This window comes from Sciurus carolinensis, chromosome 3 (genome assembly GCF_902686445.1).
Source record: "Sciurus carolinensis chromosome 3, mSciCar1.2, whole genome shotgun sequence".
NCBI classification, from domain to species: domain Eukaryota; kingdom Metazoa; phylum Chordata; class Mammalia; order Rodentia; family Sciuridae; genus Sciurus; species Sciurus carolinensis.
This window is the reverse complement of record NC_062215.1, coordinates 89,754,255-89,772,127: the sequence shown is the minus strand read 5'-3', so window position 1 is coordinate 89,772,127 and position 17,873 is coordinate 89,754,255. Positions and strand designations below refer to the sequence as shown.

The following is a 17,873-nucleotide window of genomic DNA, read 5'->3' as shown; positions in this document are numbered from 1 at the left end:
TTAAAATTATTGAGGAGACCATCTGTTCAATCAAATTGTATCACTGTTAGGAATGAGGAACCTTTTCTTCACTCTATTTTTAGGCACTAAATAATAATCACAATCAGCAAAATGTTCAAAACTAAGTTTTCAGTACATAAATATGAGCATCTGTTACAGTAAGAAAAATTTTTGTATCATTTAACACACATTTAATTTTTAAATATTTTTCAACTCTTTTAATATCAATTTTTGAGTATATTTTATAATATAACAGCAAAACAATGTGGGCTGATATTTTGACATATGTACTCAAAACCTTTTAACTGAGAAGGTACATGATTTAAAATTTTAGAGATCATTGTTTTAAACTAGCATGTATCATTTTGGGGTTTTCTCTAAGGTAATAAAATTTAAGGACATTTTATTGTGTTTCAGTTTATTTCTGGAGCTTATATGACATTTTATGGGTCTTCAAATATAGTTGTTTGCTTTTTAAGATGTCAAGGTCTAATGAAAATTTGCCAAAAAGACCATGTAAGCAACCTGCCCAGTCGTTCTTTGTTTATAATTTGTAAGGCAATTCTTCTCATAAACTCCATACTCAAAGACTTTTGTGAAATGTCTACATGCATACCTGTGACATTCATGCCATCTGAACGTTGGCACCACACAGTTCGTTCATTATTGTTCCAAAGACTTGCTTTCCATATATAGTGATAACATTTGCCTCCTGCAAGTGAACAGTGACAACAGAAGTTCTATTAGATCTCACTTAAAAATAGAAGAAGCTACGTTCAATCAAGGACAAAGAACTGAAAAGTGCTCTTGGTACCTGTACAAGGCCGTGTTTCTAGAACCTGTTGGGGACAACTGTCTTGGTTCTCAAAAGACTGAATTATAAATGTCCTTGACCTAGATTGGCGGCCTGTAGTCTCGAAGCTTCTTCCATCTATGCAGATTAATTCACACGCGCTCCATTCTGACCATGCAGTTAAGTGGCAGTCTCCTGAACAGAAAGGTAGTGTAGGGTGAGAGAAACAGCATGAGAACTGACACTGTAGAACACTTGTCTGGACAGGACACATACAGAGATCTATGGTGGAAGTGCAGAGATGTAGGCAGGTCCTAGGTACTGTGCATTCTACTGGACCAACTTTCTAATTAGAAAATAGTAAGAATGATGAAATAATTTATAAAGAGGGGGCCAAAAGCTAGAGTGTAATTACTTTGTTTCAAATCATAGTATCCATAATATGTGTCTGCTAGTGATAATAAAAATTTTAAAAGGGAGATGTAAAGATTATAGTAACTCAGTATTCAAAGATCAGTATAACATTGTAAAATGGATGCTCATAGAAACCATATAAAAGAATAAGTAGGTCACCAGAATGAAATATCTGCTGGCCTAAAGAATATTTAATTAAACACTCTAAACATATATGTAATTAAATATAAACACATTTGCATATGAATAAAAAATTCATACATATCTATGTTTACACATATTACATATACATGTACCTGTGTGCACACACAGTATATTAAAAGAACATATTGGGAGTGGGGATGTAGCTCAGTGGTACAGTGATTGCCTAGCAAGCATTATACCCTGGGTTTGAGTCTCAGTACCACAAAAAAAAAAAAAAAAAAAAAGAATATGTTAAAACATCTTAAAGTTATTCTATACAAGCTAAGTTGTGTGCTAACATTAAAAAACTCATACGCTTTGGGCTGGGGATGCAGCTCAGTTGGTAGCGTGCTTGCCTCGCAAGCACAGGCCCTGGGTTCAATCCCCAGCACCACAAAAACAAAACAAAAAAACCCAAAAAACTCATACAGTTTATGTAACTAATGATAACCTTCACATTTACTTGAAAGTTTATCAAGTGCTTTCACAAATTCATAACCTTACTGATTCCTGGCCTGTCATCACCCAAGACTGATCCATTCATGTATTAAGTCCATATTCTTTGAGTGCTGGCCAATGTGCTATAGCTGTGGGCCAAATTCATTATCTGAATGAAGAAACCACTGCTCAGAAGGTTAGACTATACATGCTAGGTAAAGCAACAGTGAAGAGACAGAAAGAGGATCCTTAGGTTTTCAAATTCAATTTTCTTTTTTTTTTCCTTCCCCATTTGCTTACTTCACATTTTTTTTTTTTTTTTTTTTTTTTTTTGCAGTACTGGGGATCAAACCCAGGCCCTTGTGCTAGCAAGGCAAGCCTCTACCGACTGAGCTATCTCCCCAGTCCTCACTTCACATTTTCAAAGCAGTAGTCTATTTCAAATTGGTAGCCATAGTTCAAAATAAATTAATGTAAAAATTCAATTTTGATAAAATAAGTCTTCTCCGAAAAAAAAAAAAGGAAATAGAAAAAATAAATAATATCACCATGAATGTCCCCCTAATCGCTAGAATCACATACCTGGGCAAGGCACAGAGCATGGCTGCTTCAGGATGCTGTCTTGAAAGGGCATTTCTCCACACAGTGCATCCTCTATGTGGATAGGCAGATGAGAGATTGAACCATTGTGGACCACACAGGAAAGGCTGCGCACCTGAATTCCTTCCCCACAGTCTCCACCCTGGGAGAAGAAAGGATATTCTCAGAATTACCCAAATAATTAACATCTCAAAGTTTAGGTTCCTGCCACCTGTGCCTAAGAAAACCTTAGTTGCACATTTCAGCAGTCTCCTCTTTGGAGTTCTCTCAATTGTTGACAATAAAGCCTCACTGAGCAATATTTCTGGAGCTGATAAAGAAACTGAAGTAGAAATACAAATTTATGGCCACAGAATTTATGTACTCAGAATATGACCATTCATTTTGGAACTCAGCCAGAATTGACTAAACAAGAAAAACAATACGTAATTTGTCTAGGTGTATGTGATAAAATGGCCTAATCCATAATTACCTCCCAAGAGAACATGTACAGCCACAGGCTACAATTTCTCTTCCATTTTTCTTGTTTTTCCTTTGTAGAGAATTCAGTGCTTTCTCATATGGATTAGGTTGGGTTTCCAGTAAATACTGTTTTTCTCTATTGCCATGAAAAGTTATTTTTCCAGTATGCCTTCTGTGTCCAATGATAGTCTTTGAGGGTATTTCATACCAATCTCACTCAGATATTCTGGGCAATTAGAAAAATTTTGTATGGTTTCTCATAGAAACAGAAGCATAGAATTGAAAAGCTTTTAGTGGTTATCTGGCCCAATCATCTGCTTGATGAAAGGTTCCCTATTATAAAATTTCTGGCAGACACTCATGAGACAACTATCTTCATCTCAGTTTTAGTCAGTTGCTCATACTTCAAAAAATGTCTATTGGATGTTTGGATAACTTCAGTTGATAGCTCTATTTTCATGTAGACATTCTGGAAAACAGAGCCCAAGGCAAAGTTTTTATGCAATCCCAGGTTGGAAAGAGTGAGGGTCACAGAGAACGGAAGGAGGAAAGGAAGGGAGGCAAATTCAAGCTATTGAGTTCCCACATTGGCCTCAACTTCATAAATCAGCACAGATAAGTCTTGGCTACTCAAACATCTTCAAGACAGGTCATGTGATATCACCATGTTCTAGAACTACCCACAAAGAATGGGGAGGGGAGGCAAGAAGGAAGAGGCATTTAAATGCCAGCAACTCCTTGACTCTCTTCTCATTGATCATTCTAATATTAACTCCCACATGCTTCCAAGTTGTATTAACCAGGTTCCACTAAGTCCAGAAGTTGGTGGAGAATTGGAGCCTTTGTAACTATTGCTGCTGCTGTGTGTGTGTGAGAGAGAGAGACAGAGACAGAGACAGAGAGAGACAGACATCTACTAGAAGCTCAGACCTGCAAGTTTTCAGCTGTTGCAGCTTTGTTGTACAAACAAGCTGTAGGCTACAAATGATTATTAGGTGACAGCAATTCTATGCTGCAAAACTGGGTTTATTATCCCATCCTTCCTATAGAAACTGCACCACATAGATCTTAGGAATGTTGTGGTAGGAATGAAAAAGGATGATCTGGTAAGCTAAAGCAATCAAGGTAGTTTTGCAAGGCATGGAACAGGTGATCTACAAAATGATGGGCCATCTCAGCACCAGCCAGGCCCAGGCACAGTGGTAACAGCTGCTAGGCATCAAGGGAAGTTCAAGGATTGGCTGCTGATGGGGCAGGATGGCATAGTGGCTGCTGAGAAAGATTCTCAACATCAAAGAAAATTGTGACTTAAGGATATGCAGGACACCCCCCCCACCCCGACTCCCATCTGTGGTTTCACTTTTCAAGGTTTTGGTTATCCACACTAAACTGCAGTCTGAAAGTATAAAATGGGAAATTCCAGAAATAATTTGTGGTTTTAATTATATGCTCTTCTGAGTAGCATAATAAAATCTTGAGCCATCCCATTTTTGTCCTTCCCAGGAACTAAATTGTCCCTTTTAAGGTGTATCCAGGCTGTGTACATTATCCATCTGTTGTCACTTAGCAGATGTCTTGATTATCAGATTTACCATCTTGGTATCACAGTGCTCATGTCCAAGTAACTCTTATTTACTTAATAATGATCCCAAAGTACAAGATTAGTAATGTTTTCAAATTTTTTTGCAGTATTTTATTATGTGTTCTATTCTCTTATTGTTGTTAATCTCTTACTGGGCCTAATTTAATTAAACTTCATTTATGTATTTATGCATAGGAAAAAATACTATGTATAGTTTGGCACTATGCATGATTTCAGGCATTCACTGTGGATGTTGGAATGTACCTGTCATGGAAAAGGGGGAACTGCTGTATTGCCAGAAAAGGAAAAGGAAAGTATGATTTGGAGAAGTTCAAGTTGTGGCAACTTAAAGCCTAAAGAACCTGAGGCAGAACATAATTGGGAACAGCGCACCTTCTTTTATTAATTAACTAATTTATTTTTTGCTTACCAAGGATTGAACTCAGGGGCACTCAACCACTGAGTCATATCCCCAGCCCCAGTTTGTATTTTGTTTTGAGACAGGGTCTCACTGGGTTGCTTAGTGCCTCACCACTGCCGAGATTGACTTTGAACTTGGGATCCTCCTGCCTCAGCCTCCTGAGCTGCTGGGACTACAAGCATGCACCACCACACCTAGCACATTACACTTTCTTTCACAGATGTTTTAACAGAAATTTTAATTGATTTATTAGGATAGCATCTTATTCTGCTCAAGCTGCCATAACAGAATACCTTCAGCTGAGTAATTTATAACAATTTGAATTAATTGCTCACAGTTCTGGAAGTAGAAGTCCAAGATCCAGGTGCCAGCAGATTTGGTGTCTTGTGAAGATCTGTTCCTCATAGATAGCAATTTCTATGTGTCCTCACATGGCAGAAGGGAAGAACAAGTCCCTCAGGCCTCTTTTATAAAACATTAATCCAATTCATGAGGGCCCTGCCTCTTAATTCTATCATGTTGGGGGTTCAGTTTCAACATATGAATTTTTAGGCACCCAAACAGTCAGACCACAGCAGATGACAATTCCCACACTTGGTCTATCAATATGAGAAATAGAAAGTCTGGTGGTCCATTTTCAGAATATAGTATTTAGCTTTAAATGTAAAATGACTTGGGAGGTAAAAAATAGGCAGCTGGAGGACAGAGCAAAATGAAAAGTTACAAGCAGTAAACATAGGAGTGTAAAATTTCACAGCCCCTTGACAAAGAGGAGGTGAGAAGGAAGGGGCCTGACCTAACCAATAGAGATAAACTGGATACTTTGCAATAGACACCCAATCCAAGGGAACTTTCCTGCCACAAGAGAACAAAAGGGGGGGGACAACTAAAGTTGTATTTCTTTAAATAACCCAATAAGAGAGAGAAAAACCTAGGTGGCATTCAAGAAGATTGTGCACCCCATAGTACTCAGACAATGAAGAACTGGGAGATGGTATGTATGTCCCATACCATCAGGTACCTGATCTTGGAAGACCATCATGAAAGTAAAGCCTCACTTTTTGCTATATCTTATGTCTCTCAGTCCATTCTTTGGGTTTGGACAGATGAGTGTGTTTCTCACACCAATGTTTAATTATAATTGCTCTAATTATTTATATGGTTATTTTACTCTGATTTGTATGGTTATTGTGAAACTTTTTAAAAACACCATAGTTTTAAAAATACATGCTGGTTTTTTAATTAATAGGAGATTCGAAATCAATTGACAGCTTTATTCAAAGGAGATGTTCTTGTTAACCTTTACTCCCCAAAATGGAAAATAACAGCTTTAAACTAAATTTCTTTGTGTGAGTGGGGGGGGGGGGTTGCTAATTTACTATCCAGATGATGAATCTGTTACAGAATTTTCTTTTTTGTTTTTTAAATTTTTTTTTAGATGTTGATAGACCTTTATTCATTTATTTATATGTGGTGCTGAGAATCAAACCCAGTGCTTCACACATGGGAAGCAAGCCCTCTATCACTGAGCCACAACTCCAGCCCCTGTTACAGAATTTTCTAGGGAGAGGAAAGAAGAATCTAAAGATACTGCAGCATGTATAAAATTTGAAAGTCTGGATATCTGGAACCTCAGGTAACATAAGTTGCAATTGATGGGAGTTTTGTTTGACACTCCATGAGGCAAAGTGTGAAGAAATGACAGGAAACAAGCCTACACCAGGGATCACTTTTAAGACCAAGACAAACAGCAATAGTCTCCTAGTATGTATCTTGGGATCAGTCTATTTTCAACCTTAATCTCTTATACCTTTGACAACAGCCTCAATATGAAGAGAAATTGGCATCAGAATGATAATTTCATTCATAAAACAAGCATTCACTCACCCGCATTCACACACCAGGGCCTGAAAATAGACCAGGCTTCCTAGAGCAAGATTATAAATAACCAGTATTCTCTCACACCCTTCCACAGGCCATATCATTAATGGAGATTTTGTATTCACTGAATTGGCATCTCAACCAGATGCAGACAGGCAGATGGAGCTAATAAACATAATCATACTTTTAATCAAAATAATAGTAACAACTGCAATTTATTGAGCTCTTTTTTAATGTCAGGTACTATGCTAAGTACTTCACACAATTTATCTAATTCCTACCAAAACCTCATCAAAATAGGCACAGTTGGCCATCCACAGGTGGGTGGGGAGGTCCACATTCCACAATTGAAGATTCAACCAGTTGAGGGCTGAAAATGCATTTTAGAAAATTGCATCTGTACTGAACATGAACAGATTTTTCTCTTGTCATTATTTCCTAAAAAGTACAATTTAACAAGTATTTACAAAGCATTCACATGGTATTACTATTATAAATAATCTAGAGATGGTTTAAAATATATGGGAGGACGTGCAGAGGTAATATGGCTTATGTCATTTCAAATGAAGGACTTGAGCTTCCATGGATGTTGGGGTTTGTGTCCCGGACCAACTAGGAATTGCCAGAACTCTGACCAAAATCAGGGCTGCTGGACTCCAGAGTTTGAGTTCCCTGAGCAAATTTATCAACATATGTGCATATACCTATTAGCAGCTGAGGAAACAGGAATAGAGTTAGAAAATACTAAAACAAAAGTGACGCCAGAGGATAAATACTTCCTTTTGCTAATGTCTTTTCATCAGAGATAGTAGCAGAAATGGCACATCCACTGTGCCTTATGTAAGCTTCTCTTATTATGTCTTGGTTCCTCAGATGGCAAGCAGCCACCAAAATGTCATCATCACCCTCAGTGAACAAGCTCAGTGGCAGGTTAGGACATGCCAGGACACAGGGAAGCAGAAAAGCAGCTGGAGAGAGATGTTCTTCCTTTGTGTGAGAGGCCCGCATGTGTTTTGATCAGTAATGCCAAAACCTCAGTTTACACATAAGTTGAAGCAAAGACAATTCACTGAAAAGATATTGTGTTATCTATTTCACAGAAAATTAAAAATCAGGCTTCAGAAAAGAATGCATCTGGAACTCAGGGAAAAAATCAGCTCCAATATTTCAAAATTCCCTTTGTCTTTGGCCTTTCTTTGTGTCATTTGGATTGTGCTTTCTTGCTTCTGAGTAACCGACTTTATCTATAAGGTGGAAAAACACAGCGGCTAAGAGTGCCTGATTATCTTATAACAGCTTTAGATCTACTTCAAATTCTTGGGGAAAAACATTGATTGGCCCTGTTTAAGCAGGTACCCACCCAGAGTAATTAACTAGAAACTTGTTTTTTGAGAACTTCCAGGGTTTCTTCTTGACTGGAGTTGTCAGGAAGTGAAGCCAACCCCATCTAGAATCTGAGGCAGCTCTGAAGTTTCTGGAGGCAAAGTTAGCCACCTCTTGTGGGCATTTGGAGCCTCTACAACAGTCTCTAAAAGATGTCACAACCCTTCACCCACCACCAGCACTATTACAGAGAATGGTCACAGCCCATCACTCTGTCCCTGTGTTTCTGGCAGAAGAAGCTCAACATTTGACAGCAAAACATTACATTTGGCATTTTCCTATAATGTTCCTATGAGACAAGTTGGCAGACTTGTCTATCAAAAAAAAAAAAAAAAAAAAAAAAAAAAAGATGCCTGACACCTGAGAAACAAAAAAGATTGAGCAGAGGTAGTTGTGTGCTTGGTGAGGCTGGGAGCAGAGACCCTGTCAGTCCTCTGCAGTCCATTCTCTCCCCACTTCCCTCCTTCTCTTTTTCCCAACATTCATTCCTCTTCCTTCCCCAGCAATGGTTCTCTGAATTCTTTAAACTTATTTTCTCTATTCTGTCAAAGTTATCACAATTGTAAGGAGAACTATTGCTTCCATTTCCATAACTGTAAGTGATCCTAAACAACATTTAAAAATTAAAGACTTAGGAAAGAAGATGTTTAGACTAGTAGACAATGTATTAATTTTAAGGGTATTAGGTTACCTCTGAATCAGTTAATTAGCATGGTTACCTTATTTTCTATAAAAAGAAGACTGAACAAATGTACCACACATTTTTGCTCCTCTGGGACCTATTAAAATACATGGGCATTTAACTTCTGCAAGATAATAACATTGCATGACAATGTCATTCTGACAGGAGCACTAAACATCTCTATGAGAATACTCTGCAGATTTCTTAATGCATAATCAAAATTACTGTTACCTAATTAGAATATGCTTTGGAACACAAACTGAAGGATAAACTAGTAAAATAAGAAAAGAGGGAAAATCAATGTGCTATTTCTTAAGCAAGTAGCCAGAGAGAACGTGCAGTAGAGGATCTTTGCTGATCCAGCAAAAGCTCTAGGTACGTGATATATTATGATGTTGCAAGGCATTTATACTTCAGGCCAATAAAAAAGTAATCATTGAGGAAAATGTAGTAACCTTGGTTTGTGTAATAATGTTAAAATATAACTTTCATACACTTTTGGTTTTCTGCTCTTATGCAAGATTTTGTCTAAGCCTAAAGTGCCTATGTAAGAAATACAATCTTAAGCAGGCTGTGCATTTCCACAGCATCAGGGTTTTGCCTAATTAAATACTACTTTGATATTCCCAAACAAGCCAAAAAAATAACAGAACTATTGAAGATGCCAAAGAGACTGACAGCCCCATGACTCAGTTTATTATAATCAGTGCCTAATGAGTGACTATTTGTTTTCTTAGCAATATCACTTTGCATGAGGTTAAGTCACTTGATGTATTTTTCTGTGTTCTCTGTTGTATTAGAAGTACAGTGTGCTAGACCCCTGGTGCTGTGAAATTTATTTTATCAGCGCTTTTGACCAGATGATTGGATATACTGAGAAGTATTTCTGTGTCATTACATGACCTACCTCCAATTTACATGCAGACCAGTTGCCAAGGACCCAGCTGTAGCAGGGGGTCACTGGGCAGGTTTTCTGCTGGGTAAGCTCTGTGGGGCATGGCCGTCCTTCTCCTTGGGTTGGCATAATGATAAATCGAGTCCGGCTCATTCGACCTAAAATGATAAGGGAGGTGTGAGCTGTTCGGTTAGAGTATGACTTGGAAAGGGAGTTAAAGGGCAGGATGTTGCCTTTCATATGTAAGTCTTCATTAGAATACACTGAACTCCAGTTCCCCTTTGAGTTTTCTGCCATTTTAATTTAAATTTCTACAGAGATACAAACTATTCGCATCTTTTTATGCTTTCAAGTATCCAAAATTCTGCCTGTCTTCTACTTTTTTCATCTTCCTAAATCCAAAGTTTCCATTGTTGCCAAGCAGACTCACTATGTAAACACTGGTAGAAGGTAAATTTATTTCACAAATGATTACTTATTGAGCTCTAGCATGATCAAAGCATCTTGCTATGTCCTAGGTACAGTGGCAACATTGTTAGATGTATCTTCTGCCCTCACAGACCTTATCTTTTAGGTCAGGCTTATAAATATTAAACAAAAATAGAGAAAGTTGCACCTGTTTTTTTTTTTTTTTTGTCTCTTAGGTTATAAATTAGATATGAATCACATATAATCCAGATTACTCTAAAAAGTTCCATAGGATGGTGCTCCCGAGGCCTCAATAATTTCCTCAATTAATTCAACATGGCTAATTTTTCTAGAAATTGAGGATCGGTTTCTTCCTTCATTGAACAGAAGAAAAGGTTTGCTGGCTTATATGAAGGAACCATGAGGTTTAAACAGCATGTAGTTCAAATGCTAGCATTCCTTTCCACAATGAAAGATGGTTGGTTAATAAGAGTGACTGAAGACAGAAGAGGTTCTCTCTTTATCATCTTATGACCACTCCTGGCACTAGATAATAAGTTCAAGAGGATTAGGTGACAGAATGACTATTTGAATCTTTTTTCCTTTCTCTCTTTTATACTTTCACCCCTACTTTTAGTTGTTTACTGAGGAATAAGCACATTTAATTTAATTACTATAATTTAATCTGTGAACATGCTGACCTTCCACGACCGTTGTAAAGTTAATTATGTCATTTATTTGTGATAAATATTGAAGGAAAAACAGAGGGTTATGTGGGAGCAGTTTATTCTGGAATGAATGATTCTCCCTGAGAGATTGGACTTGAAGCAGACACCTGAGGCACTGTAAGCCAGAAGTGATGTGAGGCGAGTATGCCAAGAGAATCGGTCACAAGATTTGAGGGCGTGTAACACATCTGAGGGCCCAGCAGGTCACTGTGAATAGAATGGAGAGTGAGAAAGAGAATAGCTTTATCAAAGATTCTATGTTTATATCCTAAGAGAGATGGAAAGATTATCTATTATAGATTATCTATGATAATCTGAGAATACCCTTGAAGAAAATTTGGAACTTCTAAACACTGAATTCTAAATTTCTTTAAGTTCAGGTTTCTATTATTATCATAATTCTTCATCTACATTAAGTACTAACTGAATATTTGCTTAATTCTTATTTTTAAAAATTGTCTTCATGATATTATGTTCTCTGAAAATGTGTAATAATATAATGATATCAGTGATATTCACTGAGCTGGTATCCTGTGCTAGGCAGTATTTTAAAACATTTTATAGGCACTGACTGACTAATTGAATGGTCAGAAAAACCCTGGAGGAAAATTCTATTATTTTGCCATGTTATAGATGAGGAAAGTGAAGCATGGGACATTGAAGACACTTATCTGAGGACAAAACACTATTAAGTTGTAGAATAGGATTCAAACTCAGATGTTTTGCTCCAGAAACTGCAGCATCAACTGTGCTGCTGGGTAGACACAGGTAAGAGAACAGGTAGAGCTCCCTCTCAGGCATATTAGGAGAAACATCAAGGAACTTTGGACGAGGGTGAATTTTGCATTAGCAGGAATATGGCCTTGATGAACCAGAGAATCCACCCATTCTTCATCCGTAGGTATCCAGCTTCTGAGTGGAGCATGTGTTTTTGGACAGATGTTCTTCCCAGAATCACTCAAATCAAATTATAGGTGAGACATCATTCATATAAAATGCTATCTCTGCATGATAAACACATTTGACTCAAGATTTTATAATAATTCTTGATCAAATACTACTCAGTTTTAAATTTTATGTTTATTCTCTTGACCTAAATACCTGTTATCTTAATGTCATCATAATTATATTGCTTTCTATCCATCTTTTTAAGAATATTGACAATGTGGTATTGCTTTATCACAAAGAGGCTCTGTTTCATTTTTACCAGATAACTTAAGTGTGTCCTTAAATTGATGGCATGCTGAAGGTCAGTATTTTAGAATTATTTTGTTTATGATCACTGAAATGATAGATTTTATTTTTTTTGCTGTACATAAAGGTGGAAGAAACCTAATGACCAAATGAATTCAATAGGAAAAATGTTATTATTATTATTATTATTATTATTATTATTATTATTATTTTGTGGTGCTGGGGATTGAACCTAGGGCCATGCATGCACTAGGCAAGCACTCTACCACTGAGCTATATCCCTAGCCTGTTATCATTTTAAAATAAATCTTAAGACCATTCATTGGAGATATGACCATATGATATCTCTATCTTTTGTTCTCCAAGCACAAAGATCTTCAAACAATGACTATTACTTCCAAGAATATTTTGTAAAACTGAGCAAATAGCCAATCTATATTATGAAGTATCTTGTCATTTTTAATTGCCTATATTAAAGTACAATAAAAAGTACTGCAAATAAAGAAATGAGAGGGTAAAGGGAAACTACTAGAGCTGGTATTTCTGTGGGGTACTTGATATCTTCCAGTATGTTCCTTGTTTCTTTTTAATTCAAGGGTATTTTGTTTGAGTGAAATAACCAGATAGAGTATCCCTCAAATTAGAGACTTTCACAAATTTTGTAGTTATAAATAAAAATCAAGCGACATGAAATGCAGATACTGTCTACATGGGTGCCCAACACTTCTCAGTGTCAAATATTGCTTAACCAAGCCACTCTCTTTAAGCAATGATTATTCTGTTAGAAACCCCAAATATCAGGAACCTGGATGCACTGTTCATGTAATAGTAGATTTTGATGGAAGAGAGAAACAGTGGAGGATATGGTCAAATTAAATGTATTTAAATTATGATGGGGATAGAACATAAGAGGAAGAGTATTTTAAAGCAGCTGATGTATGGTGTAAAGAATCCTAGACTTGTCATTGAAAGTCTATAGTTGGAAACATTTCTCTCAAATTACCAGCTAGAAAATGATATGACTGCATGAAAGTACTGTAACTCTTCTGAGCAAAATTTCCTCTTCTATAAAATACAACTAAGCATACAGAAAGTCCTTATTATCTGAGGATAATTCATGTTGGGGAAAGTGTCCCTTAAAAGTGAATTTATTTTAAATGGGAATTAAATTATTTTTAATAAATAATGCAAATATTTAAATGAGATTTTTTTTCTGGAACTAACAAGTACACAACTGGGTTAATTTTATCTAATATCAACTGTTGTTCAGATTATAATTACAATTATGCATTCATTATTAGAACAAAGGATAAAAAATCATTGAACATTTCTTATATAATTTTATGATTATACTATTAAAAACCTGTGTTTCATGACTGACATTTGCAACTTGATCATAAAGCCTTTGGCCTTTGAGGCACCTGTCAGCAATATTCCTTGACCCCCCTTTACTCTTTGGCGTGAAGTCCTCTCCAATGTGTACCCCCTTTTGTTGTGGGTACACATTCCATTTGTAGCCAGAGATTGATCAACAAATCTCAATAAGCCATGACAAAATGCATGTGTTAATGAAGGATGCTGACTGATGGGGGAGGGGGGTTTGTAAATGATCAGTTCTTTAATGAATACTTTTATACTAAGTGGGATTTTGTTTCATATAGAACTCACAATTATGGAGATTCAGGTTAAGAATATTCAGGTACTAGTTGGATATATTTCCCATTGATTGTATGATTAAAATAAACATTATATAAATAGCACCTAACAGAGTATTTAAAATAAAGAAAATGCTTGTTAAAGAACTATTTCATATCAGCTTCTTGAACTAGCCTTAGAAGTAAGCCTATAATGGGTATATAAAGCACACTGCCTGTTCCTCCCTGTATTTTTCTGGGATATATTACTAAATGCACACAAATTGAAATCCATAATTAGTCACCCAGTTCCCAACCCACCAAATCATTTACACTCTAGCCTGGACTCCTTCTACCCTCAGAGTAAGAGTGAAACTTGCTATCATACATATCCTTGTGCTTCCATAATGAGAGCAGGGGAATTTCCTTGTCTACTCTCTACTTTTTTGCTTATATTAGGTTTTTCAATTAAATAAACAAGATATGAGTCTAGCCATCTATAGGAACCTTAGTTTGATGATATATATGGACACTATGCCTGATAGGCAATGCCAGGTGTTAGGTAGAACTTGACATGGGCAATACTATTTTGAAACATATCCTCCATCGTAGAACAAGAGTCACCTCAAGGTCACTATGGTTCAGCCTGACCTAAACCCCAGATGATATTCCATCATCATGCAAAGAAATCCCAAACATTCCATCATCTAAAAAAGGAAATTGTTATCTGGGACTGGAATCCTGAAAACACCTAGTTCCTTATGAAGGTGACACCACAAGGACCCTTCCCTGACAACCCCCTACCAATGGCTTAACTGCAAAAATTCCCCTTTCCTCCCTACACTAGCTATGAGTAGACGACCAGTCTCAGTCTCCACTGGGCCCCCCTCCTCAGGTTTGTCCCAAATAAATCCCTGTTACTGTTGAACTGCCTCTCCTCTCTTTATTTCCTTTATTCACTTCTTTCCTTTCACCACTGAGATGAAAGAACTGAAGCTGACATTTTCTCTACTCATCCACTCCCTACATAAAGTATTTTCAATTTAATATAGACATAAATTATGATGGGTTAAGTTTGCTATTTGTTAGAAATTCACTTCTTGGAGCAATTTTCTTTCTTTCTTTTAAAAAAGAAAAATAAATTTTATAGCTTTGCAAGCAAAGGAGAAACACAGGGGACTTTCCTCCCAGAGTCTGATTCTGTATTGGGGGAACAGGGGAATTTTAAAGAGGTGATTCAAAGGCTAAATTCCACATGTTCTTTGTCCAGAGTTGCAATCCACTTGTTAATTTGGGAGACAATCATTTCTTAGATCTATCCTGGAAGTCTGAATTACTTACTCTGGTGGATCACTCTGCCTAGGATAGAAGTGTCCTTTCTTTCTTTGGGGAATATTGGTATCTTGTTATAAGCAACAGTGGCACTGGGCTTACTATCTATCAAATTAGTAATAATTACATGCAATAAAGAAAAAAAAGAATTGTATGGCAAGACCTGCATGAAAAACAGACAGTGAAGTGGCATATTAGTTGTAAAAACCCAAAACAGAGAAAGGTCAATCCTGAAAATTCCACATAGGCTTACAATACAGAGGACCAGATCACAGTCCCACTGAACTTAGCGGTAGTCAGACTGCACACTGGAGCTCTACTGACAAGGGTTATGTGGGAAATTTTAAACAATTAATAAAAACTGGTTTAATATTTGCCAAGATCTGTCACTTAAAAATAAAGTGAATAGAAAGATCATTTCTTAGAATAAGAAAGGGAATCGAATACAAAGGCTCTCTGTTCTGATCATAGTTTTAGATCCAATCAGTCAGTCACCATGCCCTCTCTAGTGACATGGTTTAAACAATAATTCTTTGGCCCTGATGTGCTGTCATTGAATTAGCTAAAAACTGAGTTCTGGATAATTCTGGACAATTTGATAAACAATAAAAACTACTACATGAAAGGAATAAGGGAAAAGAAAATATAAGAATAACAGAACATTTAAAAAGATGCCTACTTAACCTCAAATAGTTTAATAAATAAAATATCTGAGCAATTTATATGAACATACCTTTCAACTCCCAGGCACTGTAGATATGTAAAGCAATAACAGAAGCATATGAAGTGACTTGAAGTTTCTAGCATGCTTATGGATATTATCATCACTGGCAAGATTTTCACTAGCACTATTTCTTTTGAATCTGAGCTGAAGTTCAGTCATTGGCTGGGAATTGTCATCCACATGGTGACATCTGCAAGGGACTGGCCAACTTAAACAGCACACGGAACAGGATGTCATGTCACTGAACTCAAGTTCATGGTGTTCTTCGCTGACGTGCACCAAAATATTAGGTTGATGAAAATAAATGTTTCTACTTTCAACTGCCTCCCCCTATGAATATATTCTTCAGTTTTTGGCACCTGCTACCTACTCTTGGTTAATAGTAAACTCTAGCAGATGACAAAGTAAATGGAGTGGGGAACTAGCAAAACCTCACTAAGAGATGGTCAAGTTCAATCTCCCAATTTTTAGTCATATATCTCTGTGGTTAAGGCAATATATTGCACAATAATTTCTGACACAATGAAAGTATTCCTTACTACGGAGGAAGGGACTAAATTATTTGAGTGATGATAATATGCTCTGATGTATAGCATATCCTTGCTTAGCTTTCTTTTCTTCCTTATCACTCTTTCTTTCATTACACTTCCCCTGAGAGTAACTCTCCCTTCCCACATACCATCCTTAATGTCATGCCAAGAAAGTCACTTCAACAAAACTTCTGTCTTAGGCTTTACTTCAGACATAAAATTTTCTTACTTAATTCATGATAAACTAAAGCTAAGAAAAGTTAATTTTTGCAAAATCACATAGTTAGAAGGATTGGAACAAAAGTTTGCCTCACTCATAATGCATGTGCTTCCCAATAAACCATGTCTGGTCCATGCCATAGGTATCAGAATCTATTTTTTAACTGTTAGGTCCCTTGAACAAGTTTGAGAACTACACTTAATCCTACCCTATAAAGTAAATTTGCTACCTGTATTCATACACTTCATATTTTTCTTTAGCAAAAAATGATTAAGATTAATGTACTAATACCTTTCTCCTACAATAACTCTTTGTTTGCTTTTGGCTATTCATCAGAGCAAATTTTAAAGAGCAGTAAAAAGTCAGATTGCATATAAAATGCTCAATTAATTCCATGCAGATCTTGATGCTGGATATGTACTAAGTGATTGAAACTGTACTTTTCACTTCTCTTTAAATTTTCTAGAACTTTTATTTATTTTTAAGTTCAAATTTATTTTAAAGACATGCATTTGTGAATATGGATTTGGGATCGAGGTTATTTCCTCATATAATAGAGTGGAAAAGTTAAGGTCCTATCTAAAAACAGCTCTTAATCTTGTCTTTGGCATTATTAGAGATGGTTGGGTGTAGTGGGCTTCCCCTGCAGAGGAATTCCTTGGCCTATCTGAAAATTACTTCAGATGTGTAGATAATTTTCATTCCAGAACATACAACTTAGGCAAGATAAATATTCCATAGGCTGTTCAGAGTCAACTGATTCTAGACTCAGCCAGAATCATCTCTCCAGAAGTGAGCCTAGTAACTCGAGGAAATAATGAGACCACAGTTTTAGAACTCAGAATTGACCATGATATTATAAGGGTATAATAGGTATTTTAATGGAGAAAACCTGAGCACCTTTGCCTTGCTTGAATGGAAAGAGTTCCATACTTTTAGTGGCACAGTGTGCATGTGCATTTTAACTGCTTACCTCCAGTTTTGTTCTCAGCAATCACATTAGTCCTGGTAAAAACTAACCAAACTTGATGCAGCACATGAATACCTATAAACAGGAGCAATATCCCAATGAGGAGCCCCTATGCAAATCAAGATGAGGTCAGAGAGAATGAGTTTGGAAACCTCAGAGCTACCTTCTTTTTAAAGAAAACCATCAGAATCACACATTTTCCATCTATAAGACTAGTAACTATATTCTTAGTAGATAGACTAGATATTATTTGGCAGGGGCAGTGCTAGGATTGCACCCAGGGCTTCACTCATGCTAAGCAAGCACTCTACCACTGAGCTATATCCCCCATCCTATCTAACTGTACTGACACTGAGATAAGCATGTACTTGGGAGACAAAATCCAGAGGAACTTCTTAT

The 17,873-nt window shown here is 36.6% G+C and overlaps 1 protein-coding gene across 1 annotated transcript in view; it reads right to left on the bottom strand.

Moving 5' to 3' along the window:
• Thsd7b (thrombospondin type 1 domain containing 7B) overlaps positions 1–17,873 on the bottom strand; it is a 715,164-nt gene that overhangs the window by 17,954 nt on the left and 679,337 nt on the right. The window contains 4 exon segments of the mRNA XM_047545870.1: positions 617–712; positions 815–988; positions 2,411–2,570; positions 9,747–9,892. Coding sequence (XP_047401826.1) covers positions 617–712; positions 815–988; positions 2,411–2,570; positions 9,747–9,892 — 576 coding nt within the window.